General features: G+C 38.1%; 1 protein-coding gene across 1 annotated transcript in view; it reads right to left on the reverse strand.

The window, feature by feature from the left end:
* The window catches only part of LOC108517204 (receptor-type tyrosine-protein phosphatase delta-like), a 497,564-nt gene that overhangs the window by 29,477 nt on the left and 453,553 nt on the right, over window positions 1–14,534 (reverse strand). Inside the window, 1 exon segment of the mRNA XM_017854985.1 lies at window positions 12,289–12,406. Coding sequence (XP_017710474.1) covers window positions 12,289–12,406 — 118 coding nt within the window.

Consider the following 14,534-nt stretch of genomic DNA (forward strand, 5'->3'; position numbering starts at 1 on the left):
TTGATGGGTGCTGACGAGTTGATGGGTGCAGCACACCAACATGGCACAAGTATACATATGTAACAAACCTGCACGTTATGCACATGTACCCTAGAACTTAAAGTATAATAATAATAATTTAAAAAATCTTGCTTTCATCTACTCTCTCAAGCTGCTCTTTTCTCTGCCTTCTTTTCAATAAATGTGACTTATATCTGAGGAGCTTTCTGCTTTCACATTTATTGTCATGGCAAATGAGATGTCAGGCAAGGGCCTTCCTACCACAGTGTTTGACACGTAAGCAGCATTCAGTAAATGCTGGTTTCCTTTCCCCTTCTCTGACAACACTTGGGAACTGCCCTGAAGTCCTACAGCCATTCACGCCATACTTGGATAGCAGAGAAGACTCAAATGCAGGTTCTGAGGTGTTAAAATTTAGCACCCTGTTCCCAGCACCCCCAGTGCTTCACAATGCTTTCCACCATTTAGGTCAGCAGTCACTGCCAAATATGGTGACTTTCCTGTAGCCCACTCGTCTGTAATATTCCATTAGCAGCATTGGACTACGCCTAATGCAGGTTCCTAGAAAAGCCTTTTATCCTTGGTTTTAAGGACACTAGTCAAGGGAGTATGGGAAACATCAGATACTCCCTTGGGGTTAATGGTAGTAAGGGTGGAGATTGTATCATTACTCCAAACACGAAATAATCCAAAACAGGTAGTACACGAAATTAGCCCAAAATAATTGTATCATGATCCTGTATCATGGTAACACTGATTCTGTAACAGGGTAGAATTCCTACCATGTTTGAAATCGAAATCAAAGATGAACTCTAAATGTCATCTTCAGAAATCTACTGGCATCCATTCAGACTGTGCCTCAGTATGTTTCATTTTGTTTTTTTTTATTTGACTCCTGTGCTAATTCTCTACCTGCCTCTCTGGATTCTTCCATCTGTATCAATTTCCCAGATTACATATCTCTGCCAGTCCCCAAAATGTAGATAATGCTCCAAAAGTTCTGTCCTCCTTTCTCTCAGTAGTAGTCTCTAAAGGATTCCTAAAGTGATGGCTCTCTTTTTCAGCACAAGTGGAGATCTGTATTTCAAACCGTCTTCAAGTATATCAAAAATAAAGATTCTAAGCTTAATCGGCATCTTTCCCTTTTAAATCTGCTCCTCCCACACTCAGGCTCTCCTTGACACTCAGGTTTAAAATTGAAAAATCATCTTAGACTGTTTTTGCCTCTTACCCTACACAATAATAAATTATAAATTGCTATGTATTCAAACTCCACGATTTTCTTCAACTCCCCATCAGTGGTATTCTAGAGCTAGCAAAAGCCAATCCCTACATTTTCAGGGATTATTTGCTGAAATAAATATATTAAAAATAAAGGTAATATTCAAAACTCATTGTTTCTTAATTGTTTCAAATTATTTTATGCTCTTGAGGTGAAAACATCATATACAGTAATCCCCTTTTATCTGTGGTTTCGACTTTCCGCAATCTCAGTTACTTGCAGTTAACCATGGTCTGAAAATATTAAATGGAAAATTCCAGAAATAAACAATTAAGTTTTCAATGACATACCTTTCTGAATAGTGTGGTGAAATCTCATGCCCTCCCTCTCTCTCCATCCAGCCCAGGGTGTGAATCAATCCCTTTGTCCAGTGTATCCATGCTGTACAGGCTGCCTGCCTGTTAGTCACTTAGTAGCCATCTCAGTTATCAGATGGACTGCCCTAGTATTGTAGTGCTTGTCTTCAAGTAACCCTTATTTTACTTAATGGCTCCAAAGTGCAAGAGTAGTGACCCTGGCAATTTGGATATGCAAAAAAGCAGCTGCAAAGTGCTTCCTTTAAGTGACAAGGTGAAAGTTCTCAATTTAATAAGGAGAGAAAGAGAAATCGTATACTGAGGTTGCTAAGATCTATGGTAAGAATCAATCTTCTATATGTAAAATTGTGAAGAAGGAAAAAGAAATTCATGATTGTTCTGCTGTTGCACCTCAAACTGCAAAAGTTACTGCCACAGTATGTGATAAGTACTTAGTTAAGATGAAAAAGGCATTAAATTTTGGGTGAAAGACATGAACAGAAACATGTCATGACTGATGGCAAGTGGGCTTGGTACTCTCTGGGGATTCAGGCATCCACTGGGGATCTTGGATCACACGCCCTGCGGATAAGGGGGGGACTGCACTAATGATGGGCTGCTGATCATCTCTCTCTAGTGACCTCATGTTTGTAGTCTGAAATCATCCATGGGAATATTTACACCAAAGAAATCAGCAAATACTACTTTTTTTTTTCTCCCCCAGAGAGCAGGTTTTTACACATTTACCAGCACATATGACTATGCTAAAGCATCCATTCCCACCATCCAGGGACAAACAGGAAAGTGTTCCTTACTTTGTTCTTCCATCCGCATTTGTTGTATTGTCCTAAGACTCTCTCGCCTACTATTCCACAAATATTTACTGAGTGCCTACCATGTGCTGAGACACCGAAGAAGCAATGAGCAAAACAAACGTGATCTTTCCTGTTGGAGCTTACAGTTTAGTGGGGGAATTCGACATTAAATAATCACACGAATAAACATCTAATTACAAACCTCAAGTGGCGCTGTGAGGCAAATGTGGAGGATGCTGGTACAGCACCTTTGAGGAAGTGCCATTGAAACGGAAATCTGTTATGGGCTGAATTGTGTCTTTCTTCTCAAAATTCGTATGTTGAAACGCTAACCCCCAGTGTGACTGTATTGGACACAGGGCCTTTACGGAGATAATTAAGGTTACATGAAGTCACAAGGTGGGAGCTCTAATCAAATAGGTTTGATGTCCTTGTAGGAGAAGAGACACCAAAGATCTTTTACTCTATGCATACACAGAGGAAAGGCCATGTGAGGGCACAGTGAGAAAGCAGTCATCTAAAAGCCAGGAAGAGAGTCCTCTCCTGAAACCAACTCTGCCAGCACCTTCATCTTCGGACTTCCAGCCTCCTGAATGGTGAGAAAGTAAGTTTCTGTTGTTTAAGCCACTCAGTTTTGAGTATTTTGTCATGGCATCCCCAGCAGACTAACGCAATACCTAAAGGTCAAGTAACTGTTTGCTAAATAAAGAGGGTGGAAAAGCTTTGAAAAGATATCCTAAAAAAAAGTGCTAGAATAGACAACAGCACATTTGAAAAACTAATAGAAAGCCATCAGCTGAAAGGCAGTGAGGGAAAAAGAGGGCATGTTCCACATAGTTATTTTCCATTTTAGGGACTGGTTATAACATTTTTATTAAACTTATAACCACATCAGCAGCATTTATTTAGAATAATTCTGCCTTACATGTTTCACAGTTTATCTTTCTGACATGGCTCATCTATTTTTGAGTTTATTTCGACGCATCTATTGGTTGGCTAGAATATGTCTTTCAATAATGTTTTATAAAACATATGCATGGATGCTACTTTTTCTGATGCCTTATATATCTGAGAAACTCTTTGTGGGTTTCTTTTTCTTTTCTTTACATATGACCAACAACTTGGTTTTGTGCAGGATTACTGGGCTCCAATATTATCTCTTCAAACTCTAAATATATTGCTTCATGGTCTTTCTTTGTCCTTTGAAAAAGTCATAGGTCAGTCTGGTTTCCCGTCTTTTAATAGTAATTTTTGCCCTAAGTAATTGAGGGTTGTTTCTTTAACTTAGAGGTTCAAAAATTTCATCTAGATATGCTTTAGGCACTGGTCTCACTATTAAAACCACAGGGCCCTCAGGTAATATTTTTATCGTAAGATTCTTGGCTGTTCCTCAACACTAGTTCAAATTAAACATGTTTTATGCTTTCCCACCTCTGGGCGTTTGTGACGCTGGACCTTCTACCTCCTTCTCATCTGCTGGCATGTACTTTCCTTCAAGATTCACCTCAACTGCTGCATCCTGGATCAACATTTCCTTTTGATTTATTCCTCCTTGGACTCTTTTGACAATTTGTAACTATTTTTTCAGCAACTGCCTTACTTTAGTTTTGTTTTCTGGTTATTATCCTTATGCCAGCTGATGCTCTCCTCCAGGGAAGAGACAACAGCTTCGTTGTCTCTACTGTTTGGCAATTTCCATGCCAGGGAAATTGAAGGTGCTCAAGTGACAAAATTAAAAAAAAAAAAATTAAAAAAAAGTTTAAAATAGAAAGCCCTCTCCCAGATCAGTAACATATAGGGAAACATTCCCCAAAGCCCCCAGCAGGGAAAATTCCTTTGATACATGTTTACAAAAATAAAGTAATACTTATAATTCAATGAGATGCAAACAGCCTGTGCTTATGCTTCACTCCAATTGCTAAGAAATAACAAACCTCAGGCACTTTATTTTTTCCTTAAGAAATTGAACGTTGAAAATTCAGAGCTTTTAAAAGTATGCCAGCCTACTTTTGTTTGAATTTCCAAGTTCCCACAGCGGCATATAATTATTTTTTTCCTTCTCCAACGTATTCTTTTTTTGTTCACCCATCAGTATCTGAGTGCAGTGCACCTCTCAAAATGAAGGATTGTAGTTCTAAAAGCAAATGCATTTTCTTTGATCCTGAAAAACTCAGCTCCCCATTGCAGTGATAATGACGGAACCCTATTTAGTGCTGTTTGTTTTTCATCATTTCAACAGCCTTCAACTTGAAACATGATAAGAACAGCAAAACTGATAAACCACCCTTATTTTTATCTGTTTTCTGTCAAGAGTTGTTGCCAAGCACTGAGACAGATTTTTCTAAATATCTTTTTTAAAAAAAGGAGTGCATAACCCTGTGCTTCAGGCTGAGGCCAGCACAATTTGGTACATTTATTATGTTATAGAAAATTCCAGCAAAAAGAGAACGACGGACGGCGCTTTTAAATCGAGTCGCTAGCTTATGGTTTGGTCGTCCGTTATCCCTAAGCATAAAATCAACTTTTTAAGTTATTTTCCAGCTGGGAGGACACGATTCACTAATGAGAATCAGAACACAAAATAAACTCCGATATGTTGTTTTGGACTTCAGCCAGCAAACCAGGAATTATGCTTAACTGCTTTTTTTTTTTTTTTTAAATGTTCAGGTGAGTGATAGACGTTCCAGTGTTTACAAGCGAAAACTATACAATCCATTAAACAAGTATGCCTACTAGCAAATTGTTATTACTTCAATATTATCATTCATCCAGTTACAACATTTGTTTTCAATTTCTAAAAACATGATTGAGTTAGTCCCACGGGTTGAAACCTGCTTAATGTCCCGTGATGTGATACAGTAGTAATGGGCAAAAAGAAAAAATTAAGAGGCATACAGGGACTGTTTTATGCTAACAAAATTCTGGAGATGTGTTTAAAAGTTGGTTTTTCTGATTAATGTGGTGGAATTTTAATGCTGACCTGACCCTTTACTGGTACTTCACTGGTCTGGCAAAGAAAGACAATAGAACTAGGATATTTCACACATCATTTAGTTGGGTGCAAAGGCAGTAAAATATGGACTAAAAAAATCATTGTGAGCATTTTGTACATATGATAGCTTATAATTTGATTGGATATAGTTCACCTATCAGAATGGTGTATGAACTACAAGTCTCTGACATCTATGAGAAGAGACGGAGTTTTACGACTCAGGTTTATAAGATTAATTAGGTGACTTTTAATAAAACTGTGATGTGATCTGATGAGGCTGCCATTTTGAAACTCTTCTTTCAGAAATTCTTTGCTAAAAATCAACATTTCACTTTATAAGCAGATACTGGCCATTTCTACAACATTTGGGGTTCGCTACAAAAAACAGACCCATAGATAGTTTAGTTTCTTCTAGCATCTCTTTTACCTAGGATAACCAGAGAAATTATAGTAATTTCTTTGACAAAAATATTCACCTAATTAACTTTTATATATTACAAAATTAAAATTAAAAAAATTTGAATTGTCACTGAAATGCAGTGAAATTTATCCATGCTATTCAACCTACACTACATGTCTATCATAATTAATATATAGTAGTTATAGATATTTTAAGGGGCAGTTTTGCAATGTTCATTACAAAAGAGTATCTTTGACACAGCACCTCCAATTCTAGAAATCTAGCATGGAGGTCTGTGTACCCATATGCACAAAGAGAGTAGAAAGAGATTTTATTGTAGCATTGTTGACATAGCAAATTAACTTGGTAAAACAATCATGGCTAGGGAAATAGTTGAATAAACTATGGTATATCAATACCATAGATGCGATGTAATAGTTAAAAAGAGGTGAACCCATGTATTGACCCCCTCCAAAAAAGTATCTAAGACATTGTCAACCCCACTTAAATATATTGCAGAATATATATATATGAAACACTACTTATATTTTTTAAAGTCCATTCAAGATTACATATCTCTATTTGTACACGTTAATTCACAGAACATGATCTGAAAAGATACACAAATCAGAACAATAGTTCTGAGAAGAATCGGTAATGGTAGCAGTACAGATAAACTTTCACTTTAGTTGAAGTGTTTTTTTTTGTAGTTTTTTTTTTTTTTTAACAAGGACAACATAATAATCTAATAATGGAATTAAAAGAAATATAAAGCAATGGGTAAAACTTACTATAAGAAATATCATAATTACAGTTCAATAAAGAATTGAGGCTCCAAAGACACAGAGAGAAAAGATGGAACCTAATTAACTCTAGCTCAGGTATACTGCCTTGCTCGGTGATGGATTCTCAGAAGTCTGGGTGATGTTGGCAGCTCCTGTGTAGCCCAGACTTAGTCCTGCCATCTGGTGCTGGCTTTTAAAGAGTGGATTTCAGAAAGTAAGGGGATACAGGAGTCATCGTAGAGAGGAGAATACTTGGCAAAGAGTAAAAAATACACACACACACACACACACATATATATATATATAGAGAGAGAGAGACAGCACGCGAGTGAGTGAGTTAGGGAGATGACCCAGAGCCATTATCACTCTAGAAAGGTAAAATATAGTACACTTGGGTGATGTCTTCTGAGGATCAAAGGGACTTGACATTTCATCAACAGAGAAGAGGCAGAGACTAAGCACAAAGTTCCCAAACTGCCTGATAAGGATCCTTGTATAGAATACTGAAAGGTCAGGGATGAGCTACCAGGTTATATCCCCTTGGGCATTTTATTTTTCCATGCTGAGTGAAAAGGTAATTTCCGTATCGAAAAAGAAAAAAAAAATCCACATGGGCCTCATCTGATTTTTTTTTTTCAAGTACGTAGACTCAAACTAAAATCTTCCAAAGACTTCTGCATGATCTTGGCTTTGTCCCAACGTTATCTGCTGAACACACTCCCTATTATTCTTAAAATGTGATTCTCATGATAAATTAGACGGCTAATATGTTCGCATAAAGAACACCTGAATATGCCACAGCAGGTCTCATTTTACAGATGGATAGAACAGGCCATTAGGCATGGATAGAGCAGACTCAGCTGGCTCTGATAATTGGTAGTTGACTTGAATCTGAATAGAGGTCAATCAGATGATGCTACAGAAGTTTAGAGAACTATATCATTCACACAGAGATTTTCCTTTTAAACCATACCAGCTCACTCCGTATTCTAAATTCTGTTTAGAATGATACAAAATTGCCCACTTTTTGAAAGAGGAGACAACCATTTACCAGGCCTGCCAAGTAAAGCTGCGTGGGTTGTATACTGCTCAACCCAAAGGAAGTTACAATCACATGGACTACATAAAATGTGTGCAAACTGCTCAGTCCACACAGCAGGCTTGTCATTAGTAATGTAAACGCTATTACTCCTGATTAAGGGTAAGCAAGATTCAAAGAGACGAGCCACTGGAAGGTACCTGGAGGGCATTTGAACTCCAGTAACTTTGATTATTTTGTAAGGCATATCATTTTCCCACATGGACAAGATTTTAGTAGGTACACAAATGCAAGGAGTGTTTTGGTTTTTCTTTTTTTAAAATGCTACTATTGCCCAGGCGCGGTGGCTCATGCCTGTAATCCCAGCACTTTGGGAGGACGAGGCAGACGGATCATGAGGTCAGGAGATCGAGACCATCCTGGCCAACAAGGTGAAACCCCGTGTCTACTAAAACTACAAAAATTACCTGGGCGTGGTGGTGCACGCCCACAGTTCCAGCTACTAGGGAAGCTGAGACAGAAGAATTGCTTGAACCCAGAAGGTGGAGGCTGCAATGAGCATACCACTGCACTCCAACCTGGTGACAGAGCAAGACTCCGTCTCAAAAAAAAAAAAAAAAAAAAGGCTATTATTTAAACGGAAATAGTCCAATAGTTTGGAAGGCTCTAAATCTCTGGTTCTTTGTTTCATTTGGTCCTTCTGTTTGACTTCTGCAGGCTTTTATAATGCAGTGAAAATCTCACTCTCAATACAATCAATTTACCTACTGCCTTAAAAAGGGGCCTGCTTTGATTGTTTGCAACACCCTACCAACCTCCAGCAGGCCTTTGTGTTGGTTTTGCAGAGGCCTGTTGCTATGGCATCTGATCTGGCTTCTTAAACTTATGGGTTTCTTAATTATGAATCAGTATGCCTATTTATTTATGAATGAATAAATGAATGAATGAGATGGAGTCTCACTCTGCCGCCCGGGAGGCTGGAGTGTGGTGGTGTCATCTCGGCTCATCATAAACTCCGCTTCCCAGGTTCAAGTGATTCTCCTGCCTCAGCCTCCTGACTAGCTGGGATTACTGGCACATGTCAACACACCTGGCTAATTTTCTTTATTTTTAGTAGAGATGGGGTTTCACTATGTTGGCCAGGTTGGTCTTGAACTCCTGACTTCAGATGATCTGCCTGCCTTAGCCCCCGAAAGAGATGGGATTACAGGCATGAGCCACTGTACCCAGCCAGTACTGTACTGCCCATTGCCTCTTCTAACCCTTTTGCCTACTCACATTCATATTTTCTTTTTTTTCTTTTTTTTTTTTTTTTTTTGAGAAGGAGTCCCACTCTGTCACCAGGCTGGAGTGCAGTGGTGCAATCTTGGCCCTCCTACAACCACCACCTCTCGAGTTCAAGCGATCATACTTTTTAAATATGTCTTTTATTAAATAACAAATTGAAAATTTTAGTACCTTATTTATATTTATCCAAAACTTAGAAGTTTAGGATCATTGCTAAGTACTCCTTATTCTTTTTTTCACTTTTTCATAACCTTTCTATTGTAATTATAAGGTGCTAGAATTCATAGTTTATCAATGCAAAATGTAAAATGGGATTCACTTCCACCAAGTCAAACACATGAAGTCATAGCAAAATAAACAGAAAAACTTTATGTAATACATTCATTCAATGGAATAACTATATACCATGACTGGTAATGGTCATCCTACAAGATGGATGAAAATTTCATGAAATAATACCAATACGGAAAAATTAAATAATAGTCATGTTTCTAATTTTCAATTATAAATGGCTATCCACATAACTGAATTGTATTCTAATCTGCTTCAAGACTTACAAGAATTTTCTTTTTCTTTTCTGTACTAATGACTGAACCTTAGTTTCTAATAAATTTTGGAGCATCTGGGCCTTCGAACTCCTTGAATAAAGGTACTGTTAAAATACTAAGGTTTTCCTGTTTTTTGGTTGGTTTGACTCAAGTAGTTGCATGTGTTTACAGGCTTAAGAATTTGATGAAGATCACGTCGCTGTCACTAGGTAGCTAAGACTTGGGCCCACGTCTCCCCTTCCACCAGACTCCCACTCCCACCAATGGTAGTTTTACTATGAACAGATGACAGTTTTCCTTGGAGCTCCCCAGATGGACTCAAGGTCCATGACTCTATCAATTTAGACTGTAAGAATGTTGGTTCAAGAGAGAAATGCTGTTCCTGTAATTGTCTTTTATTCATGAAACATTAGCTCTCCCACTCTACTCCACTACTGAAAAATAAGTGAATTAAATGGTTTTTAAAGCACTGCCAAAATAGATCTTTGTGTACCTGGTGATATAGTTTGGATATGTATACCCTCCAAATCTCATGTTGAGAAATGATCCTCAATGTTGGAAGTGGGGCCTGGTGGGAAGTGTTTGGAGCATGGGAAGTGGATCCTTCATGAATGGCTTGATGCCCTCCCTGTGGTAATGAGGGATATTGAGTTTACATGAGACCTGATTGTTTAAAAGAGTGTGGCAACTCTCCTGTCTCTCTCTTGCTCCCTCTTTTGCCATCTGACACACTGGCTCCCCGTTTGCCTTCCACCAAACTTCCCGGGGCCCTCAACAGAAGCAAATGTCAGCATCATGCTTGCTGTACAGCCTGCTAGAACAGGTTGTAGGCCAAATAAACCACTTTTCTTCAGACTAACACACCTGGTTATGCATCAGCTAGTTACATTTATGTCAGCTCTATCTCTTTTAGAATACCTTGGTCTATGGCTTACTTTTAGTTACTGTGGTATGCATACATAATGACGAATAAATAAGAACTAGTATTAAGTGTATTTAGAAAAACCTACTGGTCATGTTTAAGGATGACAGTAGAGAGGACAGGGTTTGCCTCTCATGTAGAATAATACTAGAAGATGGAAAACAGTAAAGAGACTGTGACACCAAAGAGCTGAAGGTTAGTATCCAATAATTCAACTCAATAGATGCAAAATGAGAGATGCCTCTTCTAAGTATCAATCACCATGCAATGTACCCCAGGCATATATACATTATATGTTCAAGTAGTCTGAACATGCTGCTAGGGTCTGTGAGAGCACAGAGACCTGGGCTCTGTCCCAGAGGTTCTTATTCAGTAAGTCTGGGGTGGGACCAAAGATTGTGCATTTCCAATAAGTTCTAAAGTGATGCTGATATGGCTGGTCCCTGGGCCACACTTTGGGTAATGAGGATACAGGTACATTCCTAACATTTTTAAATGTAAATAAAGACAAAAAGATGCATGGAATACACTCATAATAATGTACATATGTGTGTGTTTACATACATATACATAAAATTTAAAAAATCATAATCTCTCATTCATATGGATTTTTTGTCCTAAGCAATGTAAAGTTCAATGGAAAGGAGAGACTGCAAAGGGCTGCTTTGAAAAAGGTAAAGTTTGCTTTTCCTGTTTTTTTTTTTTTAAGACCAAATACTTACTATCTCCAGATACCTGAAAATATATGGAATTATCTTGTAATAAAACTCAGATGCCTGAAGCCCACTTTGTGAGTTTTCTCTGCAAGAAACAACCCCAAATGCGAACAAATCAGATACCATGTAATAAGACCTAAAATATTTTCCAAAGACAGAAAGAAAATATCTAAGCAATAGAACCCTGATTAGAAAGACACAAAACAAAGATAACAGAATTATTTTTAAGTCTCATTTTATGACCAAGGGGCACAGCAAAATAGTTTGAAATAGGAAGTTTTCATGCTGATTACATGAAATCAAAATACACATTCTTCAAAGGCAGCCAACATTATTTTTTTAAATGCAGTCTAGTTCATGCAGTAAGTTTCAGTGTTCTTTCAGTCTGGGAATATTTCAAAATACATTGCAGGTACAGCTGGGAAAACTCAGTGATACCCCTGTCCAGATCTCAGCTATTAGGTTATAAAAATATTTTCACATTTCCTGCAGATGTCTAGATTCCTTTCTTTGGTAGTAATTTTAATTCAGACCTCATTATTGACAGCTGTTTGTTCTGATAGAACTTAATTGCTCTTCTACCAGACTCAGCTGCACACAGGCTGATTTCCTTTCCCTTATAGAGTATATTACATATAAACACAGGCGGGGAAAAAATAACCAATTAACTAAATACGTGTGCATAAAGTGATTCATTGAGAGCTCTGATCAAGTAATGTATCCAACTGCAACATAGGTCAAAGGAAATTACAGCACTTATAGTTTATAGTATTAAATATAATTATATAGAAATACTCAAAAGCACTAAAATATATAGATGATGAGTGGCAGCATCTGAAAATCTACTCTTTTATTAAAGAAACTTATAAAATTACTGTATTTGAGTAACTGGAAGGGTATTTAATCTGCTGATGGATTAATTCATGGATATCTATTTTACATAAGCTATACGCTACAAAGAACCTGAGATGCTGTCCATAACTGACGGTCATGAGGAATCCAGCATGCTGTGGGATCATACCGCAATTCCAACAATTCTTCTTTGAAGGGCAGAGTTTCTGGGGACACACCAACTCTTTTCCTCATTCTCCAGTCACTGCTGTGGATGAGCTGCTTTTCCTAACTTTACCAGAAAATGAATACAAATTCTTTGAAGTTAAAGCTATCCCCTCTGTTTGAAGACAATGCCTCATTTTAGCAGCTCACCAAGAGATGCAGGAACAGCTTGGCAATGTTCATTCTATCAAATGCCTTGGCAGCCTCACTCATGGAGGCTAGGCCAATTTGGAGACCCCAAGCTGCCTTCCTTACTGGACTGGAACCCCTGAAGAGGGATAAACCGAGGGCTGAATTCATCAAAGAACATATAAGCAGCAAATATACTGCATTTGAGATAAGCAATAGTTCCTTTTATTGGCTCTCTGTCTGTTTTGGAAATGGAGAGAATGTGGTGAGCAGGGATGAACAAACTGCTCCTTAGTAAGGAACCCATTCAAGGAAAATGAAATTTTTTCTTAATACTAGGGACGCTATATGGTGCATCCCTTTTCGGGGCCACTAAATGCTTCTCTTTGCAGACTTAATCTACCTCATATAGGGAGGAAGATATTGGGAATAGAATGCTTATTACCCTGATAATTATCAGGGATGCAGCATACATTTCCATTAATACTAGGCATAATGCTAATTAGAAGACAAGCCCCAGACTCAACATTTACAAACCCTGACAAAATGAATGTAAGTATCCTACAGGGTTTGGTACCCACAAAATCTGGTCAATAGCCTACCCCCAGTCCCTCCCTCTTTCCCCTAAGTAACAAAGGAAACCATTACTTCTTGGTCTTTGAGAGTAATTCTAACTCCCGTATTTTTTAGTCTATACATACACATCATTATACCCTTTAGATTCTTGCATGGTATGACTCCTGGCATCGTTTTGGATTGTGACACTTCTACTCTAATGTTCACTTTATTTAGTGCCTGTTTCATGAGTGGCATAGTTCTAAGGGAGGAGGATGCAATGTGACCTCAAAGACACCATCTCTAACCACATATCTCTAATGGTTGAAAATTATAGCCTGAGGAAGAAATTCAGTTTTGGCTCATGGAATTAAAGACTTGCTACACTTTAAAATTCTCCCCACCATTTTTTTTTCTTGAAGGTTCACTTCTTACTGATTAAAATAGTTTAAACATAAAGTCCTGACTGAGTTGATGAAACTGATTATTTTGTTTTCAAGTAAGCATGACAGAGCAAATGGTCTTTGATGTGATGTACTTATTTTATGAAAGAACCAGGCTGGCAAACAAAAATTTTATGGAATTTAGAGATACAAACTCTGGTTCTTCCACCTGCAGCTTGTGTCTTAAATACATCATTTATTTATTCTTCCTGAGCCTCTGTTTTCTCACCTGCAAAATGTAAACCCATTTCCTAAGTTTTCTATGATACTGTCAGCAAAATGCATTTTAAATAATAGCTTCTTGATCAGTGTTAATTTCAGCACTCTCTTTTTTCTATGAATTGAGGGCCTAGAATTGGATATTTTAATTCAGTTAGCCTAATCGCAGAGTAGATATGCAACCTTTCTATTCTGGCATAGTTTATAGACTTGCATAGTTTATCAGACTTCTACTAATAAATTTTATGAAACCGATATTTAACTTTATTTTCTGGTTTAAATCCTCTCAGGAAAAAAAAAAATGTAATATACAATTGAATCAGATTTTAGATTCAGCAGGGTCTTAGAGATCTGGTGGTTCTCAAAGTGTGGCCCCATGACCACCAGCAGCAGCAGCAGCATGTGGGAATTTGTTAGAAATGCAATTTTTCAGGCCCCACCCCAACCTAGAGAAATAGAAAATCAAGGGGTAGGGCCAAGCAATTTGATTTTCATTATTATTTTTGAGACTGAGTCTCACTCTGTCACCCAGGCTGGAGTGCAGTGGTACAATCTCAGCTCACTGCAACTTACGTCTCCCAGGTTCAAGCAATTCTCCTGCTTCAGGCTCCCAAGTAGCTGGGATTATAGACATGTGCCACCATGCCCCAGGCTCAATTTTATAGTTTTAGTAGAGACGGGGTTTCACTGTGTTGCCCAGGCTGGTCTGGAATTCCTGGTCTCAAGTAATCCACCTGCCTCAGTGTCCCAAAGTGCCAGGATTACAGGCGTGAGCCACCCCGCCCGGCCAGCTATTTGAATTTAGAAAGCCCCTAGGTGATTCTGCTGCTTGCTAAAGTTTAAGAGCCAACCATCAAGCCACTCTCTTGCATTTTACAGGTGGAGAGATTCAGAAACAAACACTAAAATAAAATCTCTGCATTTCAGTTGCATTGCTTTGTTTGTGTCAAAGTTCTGTTTTCCTCCCCTTATCTCAAGTACCACTTACTGTTTGTTCCATCATTTGTCCCTTTCCATAGGCATATGGCTATCAATATGCATGGTCTTATC

This window comes from Rhinopithecus bieti, unplaced genomic scaffold (assembly GCF_001698545.2).
Source record: "Rhinopithecus bieti isolate Rb0 unplaced genomic scaffold, ASM169854v2 scaffold_38735, whole genome shotgun sequence".
Lineage (NCBI taxonomy): Eukaryota > Metazoa > Chordata > Mammalia > Primates > Cercopithecidae > Rhinopithecus > Rhinopithecus bieti.